Raw genomic sequence first — 13,398 nt, 5'->3', positions numbered from 1 at the left:
TGATGGTTTTAAATTGTTGGCGCAACGTTGGCCCAAGCAAGTTGCTGCATTTGGCGACACATAGGCATAATGCATTTTATACTACGTTGACCTTACATTGGCGCACCGTTGGTGTAAGTTTGTAAGAGCGATGTCGGCCTAACAAAATGTATAGGTTGGTGTTGGGTTGGTATATAATTGGTTTTCCATTGAGATTATGTTGACATTGTTTTACTCAACGTTTTTGGAAATATATTGGCCCATTCTAACTGTTATGTTGTAGGCGCAACGTTAGCCAAACCAAGCGGTTTCAAGCTAGAACACTTTGTTGAAAACATATTGGCTTAACGTCAAAACAACGCTTCAAGCGTTGTTTCAACTTTGGGCCGACATTTTTCTAACAAAGTAGGCTAGTTGTGTACAGTTAGCGACGCATTTTAATGATATTTTACTTAGTTTGTCTTAGATCGGCGCAACGTTGGTGAAAGGTTGTAGCCGCTAAAATGCCTCCTCATCAAGCAACGATTCAATTGTGCATTTTATCTTTTTGCAACATTGGCATAATATAGTGTGTAGGCTGGGATGATTTACCCGAATAGCTCATCAAACCAACGTTGGTATCATAATTGGTTTTACAGGTTGGCGCTACGTTTTAAGTTAATAAAGTTCTAATAAACTTTTGAGTTTCAAATAAAAGTTTGTTTATTATTGAAATAATAATATTTAAACATTTTAAAACGCTGCTTCTCTTGTCGTCCTCCCTCCATCGTGATCTTTTGCATAGCGAAGCCATGCTTTAATTGCACTTGCTACATCGACATCCGTACTACGGCATGTAGACGAATTACGTCGAACAGCATCTAAATAAAACCAAATATTGGTTAGGTGACTATAAACTAATTTTTCGTTTCATATTTATTTAGTTTAATTTTTCAAGCATCTTTTAATCTTGTAATCTAAAAAAGAAATAAAATGTTCTATTTATATTAATATTATCGGTATAATAACGGTAAGAGTAAAACCACAGTAAGAATAAATAATGATCGTTTAACACAGGGGTTGGCAACCTGTTACAAATTGAGGGCCATTTTTCTTAAAATAATAATAAAAAAAACCTAACCAAAGAGCCGTAATGATCATGAATTTGCGAATTATTATTCAATGGTATTCAATACTATTTAAGTATAAAACTCGGACAGGTTAAAGAGCCATACAGTTTTGTTAAAAAAACTGCATGCAGCTCGCGAGCAGAACGTTGCCGTTTCCTGGTTTAACACAAAAAAGCGCACTATTTATAAGCAAAGCTTGCTATTGCTAAAAGCATATTTCTCCCCTTTTCCTTTTTAATTACAAGCAACTGCAAAGCTATTTGTCATCAATTGCTTCATTATATTTATCGATCTTGACAGTCGATTTGTTGATCTTGATTTGTTGATTCAGAAACAGTTGTTCCACCACACTGACCCAAATAACGCGTCTAAATTAAAAATAAAAAACTCTTTTAAAATATATAATTTACAATGTATTAAATTTAAATTAAGTTGAACCAAAATAATTGGTAAACCAAACAGTTACAAAAAATACATTATCTTACAAGCGTTCCTTGCATTTCATTGTCAAGACAATTTGTTTCAATTTTTTTTTAACTGTTCCATTCATGAAACAGGCAGCCAAAAATCGTCGAAACTTGTTTCTATACTCCCACGCCGCTGTTGAGATAATAATTGTTGCAGGAGCAAAATTAAAGTTTGGTTGCCCTGTTTGATCTCTTCTAATAATATTAGTTGTCGACGATTCACTAAATGTAAAGAAAAATAAAATAGGTATACTTTATAACAAAATGCATAAAATATACTTTAATAAAAATAATAGTATATAGAAACAAAAGATTTTCTTTTATATCTTAAGTCACATTAAGTTACAACAAACAAACAATTTTATCATTTTTTTAATGCATAAATAAATTAAATGCACCTCCAATACGGTGATTAACCAAATTAGGTGATACTTAGTCCACTTGCAAAGCTCTAGCAAGCATTAGTGTTATTATAAATGATGGTAGTGCAGTTGGGTTATCTATTTACACAAAGTATTTGTATATATAATTTAATTTGATTTAGTAAATTTTTACAATCACACATTTACACTAACACAGACAGTTTTGAAACGCATTATTTAAACTTTTACAAAAATAAAATGTTTACAATGTTGTAGTCTTATATATACAATTTACAACAGTAGAAAAATTTAAAAAAATTGTAAATCTGACTATACCAAAAAAATTTCTTTTTAACAGATTTAGATTTTAGCACTTTACATAATATAAAAAGCCCTACATAAAATATAAAAAAATTTATAATAAAATATAAATATAAATATATATATATATATATATATATAATAGCATATAAAAAAATAACTTACAAAACTCAAACTCGTTTACTTGAGTTAATATAAAACACATAAGGAAGATTTTCAACGGCTGCATTATAAATGCAAAAATTGACAAATACAGGAAAAACTTCTTAAACGGAAGTAATTTTGTTTTTATTTTGATTCCGTTGATTTTTTAGATTGCAGCTCTTATTTATATATACTCTATTATGTCAGACAATGATATAGCACCGAGAATATAGTTAGTATTACTTTTTTTAGCCCTATTTAAATGGAAAACTTTAACTGTGTAACTTTTTTTTAAATTAACATGTAAAAAAACAATGTTGCATAGCAACCAGGAATCTTAATGTGAAAAACCGCTAAAAAGCTTTAAATAGTTGACAAAATCGTTATGAAAAAATGATGAATTAAGGAAACTTTTTTTTTTTTGAGTGAATAGTATTAAGTTATAATTATTAAAGAGAGTGTTATTAGTTATAATTAAATACAATTTTTATGATAAGCCGTTAAAAGTTAAGAGCCATTTTCTGAGAAAACCAGGCAATGCTTAAAAGTGATATCTTTCAATCATTCTCAATTTTACTTATTGCGTTGTTTGTAATATTAAAAAGAAGCCTGTAAATTTTTTTTTTTAATATTTCTAATTCCTGAGTTATGGTCGGTCAAACATTTGCCCTTTTAATACTTGAAAAGTCACTTTTGGGGTTTTATGATTTTTAAACTAAGATTAAAAGCAATGAGACCACTGCATCCTAAGCTTCTTTTCATATTATGGAAGTACAGGTAAAACTCTGGGAAAAAAATCAAAAAACCTGAGGACAACCTTTCCTTTGTCTAAAAATCATAAGCTGAAATCACACATTTTTGAATTTGGGGCCTACTTTAAATACATTTATCTTGGAGCGTAAAAAGTGCCCGCGACTTATCTTATTCTTTTTTGATCTCATTGTTATTTGAATGGTATAAAGAAACGCAGAGGATATTGTTTACAAAAAACTTATAAGTTATCAAAGTGTCAAAAAATGTTTTAATTAGCGTTCAAATATCAGCCCATATGGGAAATGGGAAAGGTCCCAAGATTGAATTTATAAATTTTATATTACTCCTTATTACAATTTTTTTAATGCAAAAAAAAAACTTAGGGGTAATATTACATTGTTGAAATAACTTTACATCAAAATGATGCTAAATCTGTTTTGTTTTGTTTTTATTTAAACGATTGTGGACTTAAAAAAAAATTTTTTCAACTTGATGTTTATTGAACATAATTAATTATTGTTAGGCATTATTTCTTAATTTACAGTTATTCAGTATGGTTTATTGAGCATTTACTTTTGAACTATTCAGAACAGAGAATGAGCATTTTATGTTAAATGTACTTTTAAAGAAAAACACTTAGTTGCAAAAAATATGTCAGAGCAAGAGGTTGTTGTTGAAAATGTTTGCAAACTAATGATGTCAGGTGTGGACCATATCCTCGTTTCAATGAAAAAAGGTTATTCAAGATACAAGATTTGACTTTGGATGTCAAAGCACACTTTGTAAAAATTAAAGTAAGAAATGCTCTTAGCAGTTGTAAAAAAAAAACCCGTTAGCATCATAAAGCAGTGTAAAACGATTGTTGTTTAATTTCCTCAGTTTGCATTGCATAATATCTAAGCTTTATGTTTTTAGATTTTAAATGCGCATCTAGACACAGAATGGACAGAAAAGTCTCTTATAGAAAACCGAGGGTGCATATCACTTTCTGATAACGACTATATATGTCCTTACCATAGATTTAACTTTGGTAAGAATTTGTTAACAACCGTATTTCAACAACAGCAAAATTTAATTACTAATTCTTTAAAATAAATATTTCAAATTTTGATTTTTGTTAAAATTTGAGGTATTGGCTGGGTTCCTCCAAGAAGATGCTGTCATCCAATGCATGAACTAAGTGTTGGTAAAAAATCACTAGCTGTAAGAAGTGTTTCAATAAATATGTCAACAAATGTTTCAAAACATTACAACAAAAATGTTCCTGTAGGTTCCGTATTTTGTCACAATCACCTTCAGAGTCAGAGCGCATTCTTATTCAAACTAAAACAAGTACTGCCACTAACGAAGAGTTAGTTGAGGACACAACTGATTTTCAGCCTAAAGAAATTTTACTTTCTGGAGAAAGGGTTGAAGGTGCTACATCTACTGGTAACAACCTAAAAGAAGCATTCCACATCAGCCCTTTTCAGTTTCAGATAAAAAATAAAAAGATAGCTGATCTCAGCAATGGAACCAAAAATAATTTACGAAGAAAATTTGAAAGGGCCAAGGTACAGCTTGCAAAGAGGTTCGTTGAAGCTGTTGCCCCAAATCAGAGTGAAGACTTTATCTCAATTGTTTTAAATAGATCTTTGGAAACTTCAGACAATGATGCAGTACCTGATGATCTAAAAAAAATTTCAAAATTCATGAAGAAAGTGACTCTATTGGTAAACACATTGTTCTGTGTTTAATTGAACATGAAAAATTTACTAAGAAGTTACTTATGAAAGTTTTTGGGTGCTCCAAATACAAGATAGACCAGGCACAAAAATTGAAGAATGCTAACATAGGTATAACTATTCCTGTCGAAAAAGAAATTACGCGAAATCGACTAGAGCAGAAAAAAGCTGAACATTTTTTCGATTTCATATTTAACAGCAATCTTCTTCAAGATGTTTCATATGGAGTCACAAAAATTAAATTTAACTCAAATGATGTATATAAAATATCTCGTGCAGTTTTGACAGCTAAAATGAGTCATACAATTGCATTTTATAATGAAGTTTGCAGAAGTGAGATCTACTCTCCTTTATCGGAAAGCAGTTTGTGGCGAATAATTCATCCTGTTAAACCATCTCAACAAAAACGTTCAGCGGGACTGGATGATATTACTGCTGCAGCTATGAATAGTTTCTCTATGTTGCAAGATTTATCTTTGAAGTACCAAAATAGAGAGCTGAGTAATTTATTTGAACGCAGCAAACGATATGACAAAACTAATTTCCAGTTTAAGTGCAGTGCGACCTACCCTAAATCTCCCACTGCCCAATATTTGCTTTGAGTGATTTAACCGACAAGCAATTGCAACAGATTTCAAAAGCAACTAATGATAAGATTTGTTATGAGTGTAAAAATTTAAACAAATCCTTATTTGAGATAAAAAGATTAGCATCAAATAATTCAGCCAACGAGGATACTATTTACGATATTGAAATTGCTGAAAAAGATATCATTGATTATAAAAAACATTTAATGCGTGATTGTCAACAGAAAAAAGCCAAAGTTTTTGCTTTTGAAAGTCTTGATAAAGAAACTGGATTTTGGTTTAAAGACTATTGCCAAAAAGTTCTACCATCCAAATTCAGGGAAGGTCAAAAAGAATATTTTGGAAAAAAGGGGATGTCACTGCATGTAGACATTTTCTTCACTAAGAAAAACAACATTTTACATAAAAAGGTGTATTTTACAGCTCTTCATAGGTGTGAGCAAGGTTTATCGGAAACACTTTCAATTGCCCAATTAGTTCTTCCAAAGTTTAAGCACGATCATTCTGCTGTTAATAAACTCTTTGCAAAATCTGACAATGCTTCATCGTACCATGGCAGCTTTATTATGGAAGCTCTTTTTATGTTGTGCAAAAATAACCAAATACAGCTTAAGCGCTACGATTATAACGAACCTTGTCGTGGCAAGGATCAGTGCGACAAAGAAGCTGTCGGAGCAAAGTCATTGATTTGTAGCTTTGTTGACGCTGGTAACGATTTGATGTGTGCAGAGGACATTTATACTGCTTTATACTACGGACATGGGCTGAAAAATTCTGCTGTTGGTGTTGCCACAAAAAGGGCAAAAGCGAGTTGAGTGGAACAAAAATAGCTAAAATAAGTCAGTATCATTCGTTTGAGTTCTTTCATAACTATATGACAATGTGGCGATACCATGCAGTTGGCGAAGGAGTTAAATAAGAATATTCTAATGTCAATTTTGATCTGCAAATGTTTTTAACACACCCATATAGTGATACTGACAAGAAAACAAGAGTTTTTAAAAGCAATATGAAGGAAAAGTTTCGCAAAGATAGATCACTAAATTTATTTCACTTTTGCTCTGAGCCAATTTGTAATGGATCATTCCATACATCAGAAGAACTAGAAGAACACATGATGTCGGGAAGACACATTATCAGCACTTTAAAATCAGGAATGGATAACTTGAGACAGAGTTTCATAATGAAGATGCAAGTTCAGCCAAACTTACATAGTTATAAACCAAACTCACAACAGGAGGTATTTGAGGAAGAATGTTCTGACATTAGCAAATATGTTAAAGGTTGGGCTTTACCTACACGCAGTAACTTCCGGTATAGTATGAGACAAAAAGATATATTATATAAACTCTTTATGGAAGGTGAAGTATCTGGAAAAAAATTTAGCCCAGAGCAGGTGCACCTTTTGATAAGTAAAGAGCTTCAAGTCTCAGAATACGTAACAACTCAGCAAATAAGATCACTATTTTCACGTCAGAGCAGGTTAAAAAAAGACGAAAGATTAAATGAACCAATTGATGTTGGTAGTACTAATGCGGATAACGAAGAAGAAGAAGAGACAGCAGATCAAGGTAATAATTTTTATATCTACTCTCATTAATATATATTTTAATATTATTTTGTAATTATAAATATTTTTACAAGTGTTTGTATAAATATTTATATTTTTCTTTCGGTAGGTCAAGAAGAATTAGCAAATGAAGAATTTGAAAAGGAGATTATAAGCATTGCCATTGATTTATCTGGTACATGGCATGAAAACAATTGGATTGTTGTTATTTATATTGGCAATTGGTATCCTGGGATTATAAATGAGGTACTTCATTTTCATTCAATGTTTAAAAAAAATGTTTTTCATTCAAATAAAAACATTTTTTTTAAACATTATTTGATCATATTGAATGTGTCACTAAATTTAAACGAAGTTTTACTTTTGTCAAATGAGAATCAGATTTTTCAAACTATTTTTTAAATTAGAAAGATCATTAATCATATTAGGTTCTCAGTGATGGTTACATGGTGAGCTGTATGCTTCTGCAGTCAAGAACTTTTTTAAGTAGCCAGCTTTTCCTGATGTTATAAAGTACAAAGACAGCAGTGAAATCATTTGTGGAATTCTACCACCTTTACCGTCTGGAGACTATAAGCTTGTGGATGATCAATTTGAAAAAGCCCAAAAGGCATTTCTAGCAACAATGCGATAAAATCAAAGATATAGGATATGTAAAACTGATTTATGACGCAAACAATGACATAATAAGATAACGACATCATATAATATATTGATTAATTCCGCTGCTACATTCGGGTTTTTTTTTTTTAAATATATATAAAATTTGACTTTTTGTGGTGGAGTTATTTTAACAATGAAATATTACCCTCTAAGTTTTTTTTCGGATTAAAAAAATTGTAATATGGAGTAATATAAAATCTGCATCTTCAATCTTGGTACCTTTCCCATTTCCCATATGGGCTGATATTTGAACGCTAATTAAAACATTTTTTGACACTTTGATAACTTATAAGTTTTTTGTAAACAATATCCTCTGCGTTTCTTTATATCATTCAAATAACAATGAGATCAAAAAAGAATAAGATAAGTCGCGGGCACTTTTTACGCTCCAAGATAAATGTATTTAAAGTAGGCCCCAAATTCAAAAATGTGTGATTTTAGCTTATGATTTTTAGACAAAGGAAAGGTTGTCCTCAGGTTTTTTGATTTTTTTCCCAGAGTTTTACCTGTACTTCCATAATATGAAAAGAAGCTTAGGATGCAGTGGTCTCATTGCTTTTAATCTTAGTTTAAAAATCATAAAACCCCAAAAGTGACTTTTCAAGTATTAAAAGGGCAAATGTTTGTCCGACCATAACTCAGGAACTAGAAATATTAAAAAAAAAAATTTACAAGCTTTTTTTTTACCCTATTAGCATTACTGTATATAAAATTGACCGCGAATAAAGGATATCACTTTTGAGCCGACAGTACTTTTGCCTGATTTTATCAGAAAATGGCTCTTAAAATAAACGTAGTAATAAAAACTTCAATGATTTTTATTTTATTTTCTGACTTTCTCTCAAAAGTGGATTTAACTGTTCGTCTGACGCATCCTCATTGGAAGATTCGGATTCCAAAGAATCAATAATATCTTCTGAACTGTATACACTTATTGAGTCAATCATCAAGTTGTCCAATTTGGCAAACTCTTGCGTATTAACTGGATTAAAAGATGTAACATCACTACCTGTAGTATCCACGATAACATTTTGACTTAACTCAAAATCTTCTGCGAGATACATATCAACAATTTTTTGACATCACGACGTTTTTTCCAATATGATTTTTCTTTAGTTGTCAAAAATGACATTTTAAAAACTATTAAATGACTTTTGATGCCTTAATAAAGAAAAAAAAATTTATTATTTAAAAACACTGATCATTAATCCTTTATTATTAAAAAATTCTACAAATTTTAAAGAGAAAACAATATAAATGGTTGAGATAATATAAAGTACGGCTAAAATTACGCGTATCAAAACCTATGATTTAAACGAAAAAAATTGATTTTTAACCGAAAAAAAAATAATATTCATATGTAACAACTTAAGTTATATTGATTTTGAATACGTTTATCATTTTCTCAAGAACAAAAATATTATGTTTAAAAAAGATTTAAATTTAGTTTAAATTAAAAAATAATATAAATGTAATTATGAAGTTTTTAAAGTAATTGAATTAGGGTTAAGTTACCTTCTGTATGGGCTTTAAATTGTAACATACTAGTAACTCATTTTTTACAACTGTTGCAACTTTTTCACCCTTTCCATAAATTCTTACCTATTGATACCCGCACTATATTGCAGACTCCAAGACAAACAAATGTAATTCATTTAAAAGAGGGTAGTTTATATTGACATGTTGGGGTCAGAGATAATGTAGTTAAAATGCTCTATGCAAAAGAATTGAATTGTTTGTTAAATAGCTCTATATGTTTTTTAATTAATATTGACGGTTTACCCACATACAAAAGCTCGAGTTATCAATTGAGGCCTGGACTTGGAATTTTCAAAGGCTCTGCTTGTGAGAAACCATTTACCATTGGTATCTATGGTGGCAATAAAAAGCCTGCATGTATCAGAGAATTTTTAAATGATTTCATTTCTGAAATAAAAGTTCTTGAAAAAGAAGATATTTTAATTGAAAATAACTTTATTCAAGTTACTATTTCTAACTTTGTTTGTGACGCACCAGCACGAGCTTTTTTAAAATGCATAAAAATGCATTTAGGTTATAATTCATGTCAGCGCTGCATCCAGAAAAGTGAATTGGTTGACGGAAAAGTTATATTACCAGAAGTGAGTTCACCATTGAGCACTGATGCATCTTTTGACGAAAAGCATGATCATGCACATCGTCATGCTGTCAGTCCCCTAAAAGAGCCTAAAATTGGAATGGTTAGCAGATTTAATCTTGACTACATGCATCTTGTGTGTGTCGGAGTGATGTGGCGCACAGTGACTCAGGACAATCAAAAAACGGCAAAAATTAGACAAAATTTGACATAAATTGTAAATAAATACTGTTATATATCAAAATAATATTTTTTGGGTCAAAGATTTCAAATTTGTTGATAATTTTTTTTTTTTTACGCGCAGCTTCGACGCTTTTAATGCGCGTATGCGCGCGTTAAAGGTGACTATACGCGCACAAAAAAAATTTTCTTCAAGTTTTAGAATCTTTAAGACAAACACATTATCTTGATATATTGCTTTACTTAATATTTAAAAAAAAAAGGTTTTTAAACGATGTTGATACATAGAGAAGAAAAACTCTATTTTGTTACATTTATTTTATTATTTACATTACAATTAATTTAATAACTTCATCTGGTAATGGTTTTCCTCGATAGCTCTTATGTTTTCTAAAAGATATGCTTGATACTTTTGGATCTGATCTTACTAGAAGGTAGTGCATCTGATTCATCATTGTGTTTAACTTTGATATTTTTGCCGTGTGCTTAAGTCTAGAATTTCTTATCTGTTTATTTAAACTCTCCGATGCATCTATATACCCCGATTGGCAAAGGTAATTTATGTGATATAGAATTACTATGCAGTAGCAGTTTATGTACAGTAGGAGGCATAACAACTCACGATACGTTTAGCTGTTTCAGTGCACTATAAATCTAATTCATTGATATTAATAGGATATCCACAAGATATGGTTATGAGAATATTATGCAATCTTTTCAATTATGTCACAAACAACTTTAGTAATTTCAGAAAAAACTTCACTATTTTTAAATGCTCTTCTGGCAGTATTGGCGTCATTGGTATTTCCAGACTCAGTTTTAGGCATGTCAACATATAGGCTTAACCGTTCTCTGAAGAGTACCTGAATCTCTTTTTTTTTAAGTCTGCAGATAATTTTTCCTCAATTGGTTTTGGCTTATACTTTTTAATTTCAATTTTATAATTAAAATAAAGAATAAATTCCAAGCATTTTATCCAGCAATGCAAAGCTGAAATTCAGAGCCCTAAGGCTGACTCATTCTCAGTTTTTGCTTTTAATAAATCAATATTGTTCATTTCGTTGGGTTTAGCATTGCACACATTGCAGGATTGAGTGGATTTTATCTCTGTAAGTGCGTTAACTACTTTATTATCAAACATTGTAAGATGAACTCTATACCTGATATTAAAGGTCACCTTCCTTCCGGCAACATCAAAAACTTTGCAAAATGTCTTTAAGGTATTTATTTGATTTTTTAGATCTGATTCTTCTTTTCTGGATAAAATTGGAAACTCTTTTTTATATTGTAGATGAAGAGGTCTACAAAAGTGACGACTTGAAGGATTTCCGTTCTTCCAAATTTCGCCATCTTCTAATTTGAGCAATAGAGGCACAAAATCTGTACTAAAAAGATTTTCTTCACTTTTAAGTTCTATACTTGTGTTGCTTGTCTCGTATTTCTGTTTATAAATACTTTGGCTTGATGCTCCATCAAAACCAATCTTTCCATTTAAAACTCCAAATATTTCGTTACCTTGACCACAATTAGGCATATCCATCATTTCAGATAATTCTACTCACAGTGTGATCTAACATGCTTTGAAGAGTACACTTTGCAGAAATTTCAGAAAAGTGAATATTCTCAGGATAGCATTTCAATTTTTCCTCGAAAATATCGTGCAAGATAGGATAAATATGTACATTGTGTACAAGAGCTGAGTTTTTGATCATTTGATATTGCTTATTGCTGAGAACAGTGTTCATTTTTAATACAAGAGCTTCCTCTACACTCATATTAATGGGAAAGGTTTTATCCAAAGTTTCATAAACGTTTTCTAAACTTTCTAAAACATTAGAAATATTGTTTTTTAAAATTTTTTTTTTCTTCAGCAGCATTTGCACTTTTTGCAGAAGCTAAAAATAGAGCCTTATGATGTTCAGTGGCTAGTTCTTTTTTTTATTTTTTTATTTTTTCGCTTCGCTCATCAAGAACACTCCATTGTTTATGGGGCCTTCCAGAACCAAAATGGCTATTTTTATTGTTTATAAGATTTCTTTGAAGCCAACGATTTTCTTTTTGTATAAATGTATCATAATTTCGTCCACATTGTTTTAGTTTTTTCTTCACCTTTGAAATAAATATAACTAAAGCAACCTTTACTTAATTTAAGTTTTCTTTGCGAATTTCTTCAGTATTTTTTATTTCATTAAGTAAATCCTTCCATAATCTTAATTTATCCACTCCTAAATCACGTATATTTGGGATGAGATCTAATCTTTTCATTTTTATTTTTTTAAGAACAATCAATATAATAAAACTAATGTATCAGAAACATTTTAAATTACATTATATATTTTTTTACTTTACACTGTTTAAAATTTTATTTTGTTATGGCTTTAACAATTGTCACATTGTTACATCCTGTAAAAACACTATATTACTAAGTTAACATTATATTACAGGAAATAATAAAGTTGTTCAGTTAAGCTTTTCCAAACATATTGTACTTATCGAATAATAAATCGTTCTTTAAAATTTTCAATAAATATTTTAACAAACTTTTAAATAGTATATAATGACAAAAGCACGTTTTTTAAAACTATATTTAATATTTATGATTTAAAAACTATATTAGAGCAAATAATACAAGCAAAAAATTAAAATTTAAGTTTCCGCCATTTTCATTTGTTTTGATTATATCAAAGTACTTTCAAAAATGGCGGAAAACAAGGTTTTTAAGTGTTTAACAACATTTGTATTTCTTTAATAACTTCGAATACTGCAGGAGACCGCAGTAGTCCCTTTATATTTTAAAAGTAGAAATGTTAATAAACTAGAAAATATATATATTTTTGGAACTCGGTGGAACATTTTTTCAACTGACACATAAACCTAAAAAATACAATTATTTGCTGCCTTTTTTTGCTGACACATAAACCTAAAAAATACAATTATTTGCTGCCTTTTTTTAAAAAAACTTAAACAAAAAAATCAGACTTTTTTTTCTTTTTAGTAAATTTGAAATATATAGAGCCAAAAAATTATCTTCAAAATAAATATACACTTTTATTTAAATTAAAACTACTCTATTTTAGTTAAATAAAAATCTCACATTTTTCAGATTTCTTTGAAAATAATATCAAATTTTTTCACTTCTTTTTATTATAAAATACGAAATAAAAGTTTTATTAAAAAATTATTTATACTTTTAAAATAAAAAATTATCGCAATTTAATATTATTTAAAAAAGGGTACTTAATTTACAGAAAAGTTGTGTGGGGTTTATTACCGTTGTTTTGAGTCACTGTGCGGCGGCTTTTAACTATGTGGAAAAAAGAACCTTTAAAAAGTAGACTTTGCAACTTTAACAACTTTGCAAAAAGTTGCAAAATCTGCAAAGTTGATCAATCATCTCTCTGAGCGTATAAGCATTTTTCAATT

General features: G+C 29.8%; 2 protein-coding genes and 1 long non-coding RNA gene across 3 annotated transcripts; 2 read left to right on the top strand and 1 right to left on the bottom strand.

The window, feature by feature from the left end:
• Positions 1–660: 660 nt before the first annotated feature.
• Positions 661–2,662, bottom strand: LOC136091487 (uncharacterized). The gene is made up of 4 exons (XR_010644023.1): positions 2,404–2,662; positions 1,954–2,055; positions 1,574–1,777; positions 661–1,456 (listed from the first exon to the last, which is right to left on the bottom strand). It is a non-coding gene; the product is annotated as an uncharacterized LOC136091487 (long non-coding RNA).
• Positions 2,663–3,773: 1,111 nt separating this feature from the next.
• LOC136091554 (uncharacterized) lies at positions 3,774–7,784 on the top strand. The gene is made up of 4 exons (XM_065819231.1): positions 3,774–3,929; positions 4,051–7,017; positions 7,126–7,262; positions 7,445–7,784. Exons 2-4 carry the CDS (start codon positions 6,396–6,398, stop codon positions 7,526–7,528), a joined length of 843 nt encoding a protein of 280 aa, XP_065675303.1. The 5' UTR covers positions 3,774–3,929; positions 4,051–6,395; the 3' UTR covers positions 7,529–7,784.
• A 1,604-nt stretch (positions 7,785–9,388) lies between these two features.
• Positions 9,389–10,009, top strand: LOC136092022 (uncharacterized). The gene has a single exon (XM_065819743.1). It carries the CDS (start codon positions 9,389–9,391, stop codon positions 10,007–10,009), a length of 621 nt encoding a protein of 206 aa, XP_065675815.1.
• The last annotated feature ends 3,389 nt before the right edge of the window (positions 10,010–13,398 follow it).

This window comes from Hydra vulgaris, chromosome 15, assembly GCF_038396675.1.
Source record: "Hydra vulgaris chromosome 15, alternate assembly HydraT2T_AEP".
In the NCBI taxonomy this organism is placed as follows: domain Eukaryota; kingdom Metazoa; phylum Cnidaria; class Hydrozoa; order Anthoathecata; family Hydridae; genus Hydra; species Hydra vulgaris.
This window is presented reverse-complemented; position numbering and strand designations above follow the sequence as displayed.

Coding starts and splice junctions, on each gene's coding strand:
- LOC136091554 (XM_065819231.1), top strand. CDS start 6,396: ATGTTTTTAACACACCCATATAGTGATACTGACAAGAAAACAAGAGTT. Junction 7,018..7,125: donor AGAAGAGACAGCAGATCAAG/GTAATAATTTTT, acceptor TTCTTTCGGTAG/GTCAAGAAGAATTAGCAAAT. Junction 7,263..7,444: donor ATCCTGGGATTATAAATGAG/GTACTTCATTTT, acceptor TAATCATATTAG/GTTCTCAGTGATGGTTACAT.
- LOC136092022 (XM_065819743.1), top strand. CDS start 9,389: ATGCTCTATGCAAAAGAATTGAATTGTTTGTTAAATAGCTCTATATGT.